The 13,674-nt window shown below is 33.7% G+C and overlaps 1 protein-coding gene across 4 annotated transcripts in view; it reads right to left on the minus strand.

The window, feature by feature from the left end:
- Positions 1-13,674, minus strand: part of yem (yemanuclein) — a 159,523-nt gene that overhangs the window by 63,121 nt on the left and 82,728 nt on the right. For all 4 annotated transcript variants that reach the window (XR_015038530.1, XM_035369955.2, XM_035369953.2 and 1 more), the window contains exons 7-9: positions 12,310-12,377; positions 8,270-8,439; positions 8,059-8,125 (exon numbers count right to left, since the gene is read on the minus strand). Coding sequence is in view for 3 of the 4 variants with exons in the window: in XM_035369955.2 (XP_035225846.1) it covers positions 8,059-8,125; positions 8,270-8,439; positions 12,310-12,377 (305 nt within the window). In the remaining variant the exon portion in view is untranslated. The remainder of the gene's footprint in view (positions 1-8,058; positions 8,126-8,269; positions 8,440-12,309; positions 12,378-13,674) is intronic.

The raw sequence follows: 13,674 nt of genomic DNA on the forward strand, positions 1-13,674 counted from the left end.
CAGCGACATCGGCGAGTTCATTGCCTTTAAATACCAGCATGTCCAGGCACCCAACAGTATGCAATAGAATAAACTGCATTACTCAAACGGAGCTTTGCCTTTAAAATTTCTAAGATGAAAGGGTGGCTAATATTTGTATTTATTGATTCAAGAGCCCTCAGAGAGTCAGAGCAGATGAACTTTCTACTATTCTGCTTATAGATAAAGATTAAGGGATTCAAAATAGCAAAAGTTTCTCTAGTAAAGACAGATGCAGCCTTGTGAAGTTTACTACTCTTGATTTCTTTATCACAAACATAAGCTGCCCCAACATGATCATGATTTTTGGCATCATCAGTAAAAATTGCTTTAGTTAGAATGACTGCTTCTATGCTCTAGGAAAATTTGTTGACATTGGACGTCATTGGTACTGCTCTTCTTAAGTTCCCCAAAAATGTTATGTAGGTTAACATTCACTTCTTGTCAGGGAGAAATACCGAAAAAGTTAAATCTTTTGGGATGCAGATCTTTTAGGTTGAATTCTTCAATCAGTTAGTGAATGCGAAGATCAAAAGGTGGGATACATGAAGAACGTGCTTGGTAGATACGGCAGTACTGATCAGATGCGACGAGTTGGACAAGATGTTCGGCTTGTGACATTACTTTACAATAAAGATCAATGGACAACTCCTTGCGTCTCAAATCCAGAGATGTTTCAAAACAGACGACATGTAAACTTTGGACTGCAGATATTCTGAAGCCTACACAGCAAATCTGTAGTGCTTGATATTGGACTGGATCCAGTTTCAGTAGCACAGGTCTTGCAAATCCATAGATAACACAGCCACAGTCAAGTTTGCAGCGGATTGAAGCTCTATAAATGCGGAGCATAGAACAACATTCTGCTTCCCATGCAGTATTGGCCAGGACTTTCAGTACATTGAGAGCTTTAGCACATTTTTTCTTTAGATTTAAGATATGCAGAAAGAAAGTGAGTTTACTGTCAAATATAACTCCTAAGAATTTTGCTTCTGGCTCAATGTGGATCAAAGAGCGGTCAAGGTGCAGCTCTGGATCAGGATGTAGATTTCTTTTGCAACAGAAATGCACACAGGCTTTCTTCTGGTTAGAAAATTTAAAACCATTGTTGTTGGACCACTTTATGATTCTATTTAGAGCAATCTGTAGTTGTCTCTCAATGTATCTCATATCTTGACCTTGACAATAGATCATCAGATCATCAACATACAAGGAACCATACACTGTGGGAGGAAGTTCTCTTAAAATGGAATTAATTTTCAGGCTGAAATAAGTGACACTGAGCACTAAACCTTGTGCTATACCTTCTTGGTGTACAAATACTTGAGAAAGCAATGAACCAATCCCGACTTGGAAAGACGTTTTGAATAAAGATGAGTAAATTACCTCGCAATCCAGTGCTGTAAAGGTCATGAAGAGTTCCATGCCGCCAAGTTCTATCGTACGCCTTTTCCATGTCAAAGAAGATTGAAACCACGTAATTTCTTTTCACAAATGCATTGCGTACTGATGTTTCTAAAAACAGGGCATTATCGAGTGAAGACCTTCCCTTATGGAAACCACTTTGGTAAAGCGATAGGCAATGATTAGGCTCCAGATAGTAGGTGAAACCGTGATTTACCATTTTTCCATGATCTTGTAAAGGCTGCTAGTGAACACGATGGGGCGATAATTTAAAGGATTTTTCGGGTCCTTGCTGGGTTTTACTATAGGGATAACAAAGGCAGTAGGGAAAATTTGTTCCTTCCATTACTTCCATATCCATTTGTCCCTGTTCGGGCGCCAATATTTTAAAGGATTCGAAAATAACTATGGATTTAATATGAAAAAACACTTTAATTGCAGATATTTCCAAAAAATTCTAGAAGCAGTTATTCTTACAGAAACAATAGAACTTATTTTCAAAACATAAACTTAAAACAGAGTTGAGTTGTAGCTGATATTACTCAAACAACCTCCCACCTTGCAATTTGTAGGATACCTATAAATTGCAACAAAAGTTATAAATCAAGTCTATTGGGAATTTTAACACGTCGACCAGATCTAGTAACAAAATCTGGGATTTTGGGTGATGAATCATTATCTTCACTAGAATCTGAAGCATTAGCTGCAGGGCGTAGAGGCATATTCGTAGAGGCACTTTCATCCCTTCGATTCAAATTGATTTGTAAAAATGCTTTTTTGATGCCTGACGTTACGCCAATTGCGTTTTTCTGAAACTGCATTATCAATTTGGGTACCAGTTCTAATAAATTTAGCCCCTTTTCTAAACAATTATTTAAGGAATTTCCTTTGGAATCTTTCGTCGATGCATCAAAAAGCGGACGAATTTTTTTTGTTGTTACACCAGTTTTTATCACAGGTTGATGTGGTAAATAGTGTCCCTTTTTCTCGTCTTTATCTACAATTTCAATAATTCCATCCCGAACCCACTCATTAAACACATAATCGTATTCTCTTAAATGTCCAGATCGTATGAGATTTTTGGTAGTTGACATTAACCGTTTAGTGGCTAATTCCTTATTCGTTTCTAATTCTGGATGTCCACTATTCCATGGCAAACATACTTCATATCTTTTGTCTTCATTTCTTTTAATAGTTTTACGGAAAAAATCTACCGTTTCTTCATCAGTTACCTGCCTTGACTTTACTTCTGCAGGACATCTTATACCGATGACATCTAGGCTCCATAATTCCGTCAAATCCAAATTATTAGCATATACAATACTCTCCAAAGATTTTGAGTAGTTTCTTTGTTTACCTTGAAGTGTCCATCCAAGTTTTGTTTTAATAGCCACCAAATTATTATCAATGGGCTCAATTCTTCCAGTCAATAATGCGCCAAGATAATCAGCTCCTATTAATAAACCCATTTCAGGCACATATTCTCCTGTATCACTTAAGTGTATATTTTTCCTTTTCAAAATTGAATAAATATCAGGATCCTCTACACGTGGAATCGCACCACATATCTTCTTTTCGTCCAAAACTGAAATAGTGTACTTGAAATTTGAACGCAAGCTTTGTAATGTAATATTGTAGACATTATGGGACTCTTGTTTAGTTTCACTGCCCCCAAAAAGTCCATGACTCATAATTTCTTGATCTACAGGTTTCAATCCTAGTTTCTCCGCAATATCTTTTTGTATGAAAGATCTCTGAGCACCAGTATCAAATAATTCTTGAACGATTCCGGACTTGTCACCATTGATGATTTTCATCAATACAGTTAACAATAACGTTGGAGACTTTTTTGGTGACAAAAGAACCTGTGCATCCGATTCAGATTGTTTGTCTTGTTTTGATTGATTTATATTTGGACACATAATGCTATGGTGTTTTTTCTTGCATATAATACACTTTAAATAAGCTTTGCGGATCTTAGAATTGTGTCCTGGTTTCAAACAGATGAAACACGCTCCTTTTTTCTTCAATGTTTCCCTTTTCGCCTCCAATGATATCTCGGCAGCCTTAAAACATTCTGAGGTATTATGAAATGACTTATTACAAAATAAACAATGTTTGTCATTTTTCTCAGCTCTTTGCTTTTCATTAGATACAATACAAGCTGCAGTGGGAATTTATTCTTTCGTTTTCAATTTTTCAAATTGATCATTCGCAAACCCTGATCGAGCAAGCTGTAACCGCTCTTCACTTTCGACTTCCAAATGAAGAAATTCTAATAAACTTCCTAACATGTTCATCTTGTCTTTATTTTCTACACGGTTGTGTGTGCGTTCCCACTCCTTGATAAAAGCTTCTGGCAGAGCTGATTCTACTAAAGGATATAACATTGCTTCATATTTTTCAGACGTTACAGTCTCTAATGCTTGCAGCTCAGTCTCCAATTTATCATAAAGAATCCGCAAAGTAAAATTTTCGCTACTTTTCGCTTGCGTTAAAACTAGATTTAAAAGTTCACGAACATAAATTTGAATTAATAGTTCATCTTTATCAAAACGAGATCTGAGCTGTTCTATAGCATTGTAATAGTTTTCGCCAAATGGTGGAAAACTTGCAACTAAATCTCTAGCCGATGAATCTTCTTCAGTTGCTTGTAAAAGATACTGAAATTTATCTGCATCAATGCTATCATCATCATGAATCTTTTTAAATTGTCCCCAGAATCCTAGCCAGTTTTTAATATTACCATCAAAACGTTTCAATTCTAATTTAGGAAGACGGAAATTTCGCTTGGTTTCACTTACTACACTGGAAATATCGCCCTTTCTTTCAGTGGTTGATAACATTAAATCAACTTTCGTTTTCATAGCAACCCACTGATTTCGATAGCTTTCTGTTTAATCTACATCATTAGAAAATTCATCTTTATTAAAATTTTCCATTTCTAGCCATTTTACTTTAACATTTTCATCTAACTGAAACAATCTGTCAGCTTTATCATTAAATATGTTAAATACAGATATCAAATCAATCTTACTTACTGTTTCATCTTTCAGAACAGTGTCCACTTCTTTCAAAGAAGTTGTGAAATATCGCCGTAATTGTTTCTTTCCCGTTTCAAATTATCCATAGTCCTGTCCCACGGACGCCAATATTTTAAAGGATTCAAAAAGGAATAATCATAATATAATCCAGAAACTTTGCAGACTCTTTCCCAAACCTGTTTGCTAGACATTGAGGAGGTAATAATGGACACATAGGCTGCCCGTGATTTTCTCTAACTTTGACACCTCACTTTTCTTGCATTTGCCTTAGCTTTTTTAAAGGCAAGATTTTCCAGTGTTGGATATCGGCAAAAAATACGCCAAGCTTTCTTTTGCTCTCTCAAAGTTTTATGACAATCACTGTTCAACCAGGTTTTAGGGAACTTTGTTGAGGACTTCGGAATACAGAGTTCAGCTGCTTGTACAATAGTATCAGAGATCATATTTACTGCTGTATTAATGTCCACATCATTAACCATTTCTTCAGTCAGCACAGCACATGATGCAAAAAGTTCCCAATCAACTTTATTGTAAAGTAAGAGTGGTTGTCTTGAGATCTTTGATTTTCCTGTAATATTTACAATGACTGGGAACTGGTCACTATCGTAGAGATTCTCCCCTACACTGAAAGAGCAGAAAGGTAGTAGAGATGGAGAACTAAAAACCAGATCAATTGCATGAAATGTTTTAGTCAGCTGATGAAAGTAAGTGTATTTTCCATTATGAAGGAGACCAATAGAATGATCTTCCATTAATTATTCGATCTGCCGGCCCCTTGAATTAGTGTCCCTACTTCCCCATAAGGAACTATGAGCACTGAAGTCACCTAAAAGCAAAAAAAAAAAAAAAGGTCTGGGAGCTGCTTTATTATTCTGTCCAACTCTCGCTGATCAACATGCTCATGTGGGGGTAAATAAATGGTGCATACAGGGATTGAAAAGCGTAAATTAATCTGAACCGCCACAGCTTGAAGGGAGGTTGTCAAACAGAGAGCAGTATATGGTTGGTTGTGGGGAGGCGATAAGGGCCACGCAACCACAGGCACGATCCCCAGATGGGTAGTCCTTCCTTATTGTGGTACATCTCCGTATCTTAGCATGTCTGCTTGGTTTTAACAAGGTCTCCTGAAGCGCAAGGCAGGCAGGTTGATGCATGTTTATTAAATCCTTGATGTTATCCAGGTTTTGACGAAAACCTCTGCAATTCCCCAAAATAAATGTACCCATTATGAATGCTTGTTTTGGCGGCGGTGTTTTTTTGACTTTTTGAGGCAAAAAGTGTTTCGGAAGGGATAACCCTTGTTCAACGTCCATTTCGTCTGAGTCGTTTGCAACATAGCTTTAACTGGGGGTCCTGGGTTTTTGCTTATTTTTCTTTCTGATATCATCTCTATGTTTGTTCTGTTGGACATCCTGTTTTCCTTTGGACGCAGTCACCAGCGTACTACTTTCAACATCAGGTTTTTTCGCTGATTTTTTGGTTTCTAGGATCTTCTGTCATTGCTAGCTCTTTTTTCTGTGCAGTTATTGTGGTTTGTGTTGATATTGATCTACGTGATTTTGTTGAGGATGCATAAGATTTATTAGGTCTTGGCTGATTAGAGAGAACAATTCTTTTGGATTCTGCAAATATCTTTTTGTAACTTTAATGTTTTGAATTTCTTTTTCTGTCTGCCATTTGAGACATGACCTTGAAAAAGCTGGGTGCTCAGCTTTACAATTTATACATAAAGGTGCAGCAGAGCAGCCTTCACTGGCATGGCCTAGGGTGGATCATCGAGCTCACGTGAGACTACCGCGACAAGAGATCTTTTCATGTCCCAAAGCGCTGACATTGTAAGCAACGTATTGGATTCGGTACATAGAGTCTGACTGAACAGTTTAACTATCAAGCTTTGTTACCTCACATCTAGGTTTAACAATGACATGATGACTGTGATAATATTTTCGAAGACTTTTGTAAACTCGAAAAAATTGGACAAAAAATTTCTAGTCCTAAAATGAGTAGATGCAACAGTATGACATTCCTAAAAAAACTTGCAAAGATTTTTTGGGGGGTGGAATTTTTGAGCTCACTGGTAAGCATAATGGATTTATGCTCAAATTCCTTGTGGCATTTCATGTTATCTGGAACCATTTGCATTCATTGAGATGCCTTTCTACGCAAAGTTAAATCACTTACATTCAAAAGCATGCAAGAAAACAGCATTAAGATAATCTGCTTTAATACGGCACAGCCATTGAACAGCAGAATGTGCAAACAGCTTCTTAAGTTCGCTAGATTTCATGGGATAAGATACTCACAAGGTTCTTTGAATTAAGTCACATTATTTGTAAATAGCCACCCAACCAGTATAGAAGTTAATGACACTGACTGCCAACCAAGGATGTTCTTGCTCAAAATTTGGGCAGAACTATATGTATGTGAGCTATAGTGAAATTCTGGTATCCCCTCCACCTATTATTCTTAAAGTAAATTAACAAAAGTTTTTAAACCATTTCCTATTGATGGCATAGAACAAAGTACACAAACATATTTTTCAGATGAAATTTCTATCTGCAAGGTCTATTGACTCTATTCAATGCCCATAGAAAATAAAGGTTGAGTGGAAACTTGGTTTGGAAGTAAATAGATTTAGCTTTGTAAAATATGTTTACTACTTAACAGCTGTAGAATATTTTTAGTAGTATATAATACTATCCCTGGCAAATAATTATGCAATGACATATATTTGCACCTCAACACTCTGACATTACAATTTGACTTATTTTCCAAGTGCTTTAAAAAAAACTTGGGTTTGTGATCCCTTCCATTGTCATTTTAAAAATAATAAACTGCGATTGAATGAAATAAAATACTTCACTCAACTCTCAAAAGATAATGAATTTAAAATAAAATTCAAAACAGAAAGCATGGTTTATACCTGGACTGCATTACAGGTGAAAACTGAATTAAACAAGGCTACTTTAAAAATTATAATTCAGTTTGTTTCAATTTACTTGTGTAAAAAAGAGTTTTATCATTAACTCAAATCAAGATGAGGTACCCATATAGACTTAATGTATGTGCTGGACTCAGACTTAAGCCTGCTTGCTTGCAATCAAACACAAAACAGCTGTCTAAGAACTGAATAATCATCTTATTTATTTAGGAGTACCAACATTTATGTCATTTTGAATTTTTAAGATAAAGATCTTTCAAATTCTAATGTTCTCGAATAATTAAAAATGAATATAAGTTTTCTTGTATTGACTTAACACTAATATAAAATTAAATTGTATTAAAAATTATAAAAAAAAATTATTTTAAAAAAATAAGTATACTATATTAACATATGGTAAAAAAAATATCTTTTGAAGGGACAAGAGTAAGATGGTCTGCAGAACATTTTAATTTAAAAAAGTGGTCCCCACTTGAGAAATGCTGATCTAAGTCGTAACAATTTTAGTGAAATTTTAAATTTAATTCAAGAGGATATATTTAAATGAAATTATAAGGTCAACAATTTTCAGAATTGTAATGAACTGAGTGTTGATTTATTGAGCAGAATTAGGTGAAACTTTTGAAAGATTATTTCAAATATTGCAAATACCTTGCATCACAAGCTTGTAGAGAGGCAGCATATTTTTCCAGCATTTCAGGCATTACTTCAGCTATGCCTAGAAATAATTAACATATAAGTATTAATAACCAGATAACAGCAATCCAATGGCAGATAAAATTGTTAAATCTCAAAAAAAGCCCCAAAAGTACTTCATAAGTAACTATACTAGCAACAAAATATGGAATGACATATTCTATACCATCTCTAAGTTTTTGCATAGGTTCTCTCAATTTTCCATCTTCTTGATCTAATCTAAGCTTTTTGGCCCTTTTCTGAAGGGTTTCTTTTGTACAAGGAAGATGAGATGCTAAATGTGAATATATGGTAGATCTCTGGGCACTGGTTAACTCCTGAGCTTTTAACTCCACACTAAAATAAATATAAGTGGAATAAATATATGAATATATATACAATAACAGAATTAGTAAAACTGAATACAGTCAAAAGTCTTCAATCCAGACGTCCATAATACGGAATGATCTATAATCTGGACCTCAAAGCTACAAACTTTCTGCGCATGTGCATATGCGCTTACGCACGCGCATAATACATTTACGCATGCGCGTTTAATGTATAACAGACGGTATAAGCTAAGCTAAAATTATCTAATTATTTATTTCAGTTAATGATGCAGATTGCGTTGTTCCTTAATCTTGTAATTGGATCCGGCTTATTATTTTTTGCAGACTGGTAGAGCAATTTTATAAAAGTAAGCTTGAACTTTCGATTATGTCAAAAAGAATTTCCGATTCTGAAGCTGCCGAAGGATCTACAAAGCGAAAGCATGTTTCGATGTCCATCAAACAAAAAGTGGAATTGCTGCAAAAAATGGATAAAAGCATATCCATTCCGAAATCTGTTTATCAATTTCATTTGTTTCTCTAACCATTCCGAAATCTGTTTCTCAATTTCACGCTGCTCTGCTGGGGGGGGGGGGAGATTTTCTAATTTCAACTATGCGGAATGTATGCTTTACGCATGCGCGCGTTGAAAGAAATGTTTAATAAAGTAAACAAATAAATATTAAGCTTTTTTTTTCTTGTAAATTTTGATACACTTTAGACCATAATTGCTCTTAGTTTCATAAATTACTGTTTCATATTTTTAATTTTATAATTTCTGCATGCCATCTTACCAGATTTAAACTGATGATCTATAATCCGGAATCGCCAAAGTCCCGATGAGTCTGAATTAAAGACTTTTGACTGTACTTTCCTTTAACAAAAAATAATGAAATTCCACAAATGATTTCCAAATACTAATGCTGAAACAAAACTAAAAAAAACGGCATCAATGCAATATTAGTAAACAATCATTTTATGAGGATTTAACTTAAAGGTTAACACATTAAACTTACTTTAATTTTTCAATAAAAGGCTAGTTTATTTCCAATTACACATTTTTTTTTCATTAAATGAATTAAATTTATAATTCTCATTACAATTTAACAAGTCAAATGTACCAAAAAAGTTAATTTCATAGCTTTTCATAAAAAGCTATAATGCTTTTCTTTAAAAGTATATTTGTTAATAGGTATAGGTACAGATTGAAGAAAGTTAGGCACCTGTGCATGCCTGAAGGTATATAATGTCCAGTCTTGCTAACTATTAAACTATGCCCCAATTTTGAACGAGACCAGGCGAAGGTCCAAGGAAGTGCTCCCCATCTTATCATATCACCAACTACGAGGACTTTCAGCTTGCTGTGTAGCACATTTAGAGATTTGTTAAAAGCATGTTAATATTTTTAGGATAAAAAGGGGAAAAGCCACATTAAATGCGAGACTTAAGGGTTCTATTGTAAATTAAAGTTAGAATTTTATATTATATGTTTCGTAGCAAATTTATTTCAATCCTTACTTTGAATGCTGCGAAGAAATTATCAGCGACCACATGGCACAATCAACTTAACCAGGCATGAATATTTTTAAGAATAATCTACTTGAAAAATTACATGAGAAGCAAATGGAAATGTTAACATTAGGTAATGCATGCAATAATTATTTCTCCTAGAACAACACTTTTATTTATGCAAAGCCAGTTTATTGTCAATGGCCTTCACAAAAAAGTATCTTCTACGGATAATTTCACCATTAGCAGTTTTAAAATATAGCTAAATCAAAAATTATTTACAATTATTAATGTGATAAAATACAAGAATAGAAATCTCAATGGAAAATAATAAAATAGACGAGTGGCAAAACCAATGGCATTTGCACCAGCACTAAAGCAATACAGTTCACAACCATCTTTTACATTATAGTTAGTGTTTATAAATGTATTTTGGTTATTTGAATGTCAGCTACTCATGCAGAAGTTTTAAAATTTATTATTTTTTCAATTTCAGCTTCCAGTATTGAGTTCAGTGCAAAATCAGACATAATACACAAAAAAAGGCAACAACATCAACAATATTTACGCTATTTAATTCCTTTACAAGCTTATTAAAACATACGTAGTAAACATAAAACAGTTATGTCATCACCGATTACTGCTTACATGTCGATATTATAATCATACAACTTTAAAAATATTTCCCTCTTCTCTATGTCTATTAAGCAAATGCAAATGAATAGGAAAAAAGCAATATATCTTTAAAAATGAGCTAAAAGTTTCAATGAAAATAATGACTGAAGCATAATGAAATATTCAATTACTCCTCGAAAACTGTACTGAAGTACAAAAGAAGAAAGCTTTAATCTCTAAAAACTGAATCCCAACCCCCCCTCAAAAAAATTCTATGTCAGTTAAATAAAATATAAGAAACAAGAGATACAGTATTAATGAAAATGAGTACAGAATAACATTTTAATTGAATTAGGGACCCAAGAAAGCCTAACGATGTAAACATGTTGAGTGCTCTCCACTTAGTGAAACCACTTAAAAAGCTTTCCCACTTTTCCACAGAGGATTTCATCACTCAGAATTTATCACTGAAAGGCTTGACTGCTGAACAAACCATTAGAAATCTTATTTACTTTTGATGCAGATAAATAAAGTGAAACTTTTTCTCCAAATGATAAAACACGTTAAAATTCAAGAAATTTCATTTTTCAAGAAATGTTGCAACTGACAAAAATATCCAGTGGGTGCAGGATATACTAAAGTCATTAAATTCTGAATGAACTAGTGAAACTTTTTCAACTTGTAACCAAAGAAAAAAAATTGCTATCTATAAAAGATGCAACAGCTGCAAATAGAGTGTGAAAATTTTCTTCAAAGGAGATGAAAATGCAAACCAGTATTTTACATTCATTCCTTAGGATATCATATGAAGCATCTTAATATGAATAATTTTTATCAAAAACACAGACTTTTGTTTATGAAATTTATCCCCTCCCCGGGGTCGACGTAGAGAACTCTGTGAAGCTACTGGCTAGGATCTGTACCTAGGCAGTCTCGGCCATGGGGGTATAAAATTTATGAACTTGGTCACTCATTGGCTCTCGGAATCTGGCATGTCCTGAGGGATTGGATCCGTAGCCGGTGATTACCTCCCCGGTTTGCTGGGTAACAGCCCTCTGCGACTGGCAGGTGCTGCCTGGTGTCGTATCCAGGTGATATGCTGCTTCCCTGGAAGGGTAATAGTGGAGGTTGAACCTCCACGAAGTGCCCATAGGGGGAGTAGACCTGTAGTGTGCTTAGTTCACAGGGCAACCAAAAATTATCTAATTATGAAATTTACAACTTGTTTTATTCATTCCTATTATTTGTAAGTTATACAAACTTATAAAAAAACTAAATGTGTTCCCCCATCCCCAGATTACAAAGACTTAATTATTTTAGAATTTATTACAAATAAAAATTTTAAGCACATAAATTGCAATGTGCATTCTTTAGTTTAATGGAATAATATACTGATAATTCTTTGGCCTTACTTCCAAGCAACTTTTCGTGTAATGATCATTTGGCAGAAGGTCCTTTTTCATTGGCCTCTAGACAGCTACTATATGGTGAATCAACTGCAGCATATAACAACTCACAAAAGACTTCATATTTTTAGATCTCATAGATATACTTTAAATACAAACCATCATGTAATGCTACAAAAATACCTTGTATCCAGAATTCAACAAAAAGCGTACAGTAAATTTTGGCATAAAATTAAAAACTTTACATGCAATTAATATTGATTGCTTAAAAACATTCAATTAGTATTGATTTTCTGAATAAGACAAATGTAAAAAAAAACTGCAGAAGCAAAATATACTCTGCATACCATGCTATAAAATCATCTCACCTCAAAAGCATTCTGTTCACTTCATCACTGAAAAACTTGCATTTCCCTTCCTCGGACTTATATGCTGCCTGAATAAAATAAATAACATAAAATGTTCAGACTAAAAGAAGTAAGAAGAGATAGCATTTTTGACACTTGCTGCAAAATGTAGCGCTTTTAAAATAATTTTTAGAATTTACATGAAAGAAAACTATAAGTTACAAAATTTTAAGCATAAGCATTCTCAACTAATAGATAGCATAAAAAACTGAGAAATAATGATTGTCAATTGGATCTTAATACTTGAAAACCTGCACATAAAAATCGGTTTGAATACTAGTAGACCTCAATTTCGATAATTACTTTTCTAGGAAACACCCAACACTTAAAATTAACTGTTTTCATAAATCAATACTGTGCAAAAGTATTTTTATTGATTTTAATACACACACTGTTCATATTTAACAGATGTAAATTTATTTCTGCAATTACATTATCTGATGATTATGAAATCTTCATAATTAAATCATAATTAAACATTACTATGCTTAACTGAATACTGCTGTATTGCTATTTAACATTTTTTAATAAGTAATTTTATACTTTTATACTAGACAAGTTTCCAATAAGGAACAAAAAATAATTCACAGTAAATCACAAACACATGGTGCAATATTCATCAAATTTAGTCATGCAGCTAGTAATGGAAATGTTGGGACAATTATGGTTCAGGGTGGCATTAATTTAAAAATTTGTTTTCAAAATTAAACAGATTTTCTGCAATGGATTTATTTTGCATGTTATAAGCAAAAAATAGATAGAATAGCCGTTTTACAAAAAAAAAAAAAAAAAAAAAAAAACTTCAACCTTTGTTAAATGAACTGAGGATGAAGTGTAACAGCTGCCTTGAAAGTTCAGTCAAAGGTAGGCAGGCCTAACACGACCCTTGTACAAGACCAATATGTACACTTAAGTTTCAAGACGAAACAGAAAGCATATTCTGCCCCAACAATTTTCCTTCTTAGCAACTAATATATCTATCATATAAATTTTTAAAGAGTACAAAAAGCTTCATAAGATCTCCAAGTAATTTAAATTTTATGAACAAGACAGAACAGAGGAGCAGAAAGAAACAATCATGCAAAGTGGGCTGATGACCAACAGAGATCCATATGTTTCATGAAAATTAGTTCATACACTGGCTGCTGATGTATCTAATATGGAAAGAATCAGACAGCTGCTATAATTCCAGTAATATAGTTCAAATAAAACATTTAAAATGGAATTAGCAAGTGTGTTCAATGTACATATAGATATCGAGAAAACAGAAACCTCAATGATGAAATTTATATAAGTTATGCTAATAGAAACATTAAGATTCCTGAT

The sequence above is a fragment of the Stegodyphus dumicola genome, chromosome X1 (assembly GCF_044657685.1).
Source record: "Stegodyphus dumicola isolate Sdum_Otavi_A_Nest chromosome X1, ASM4465768v1".
NCBI classification, from domain to species: domain Eukaryota; kingdom Metazoa; phylum Arthropoda; class Arachnida; order Araneae; family Eresidae; genus Stegodyphus; species Stegodyphus dumicola.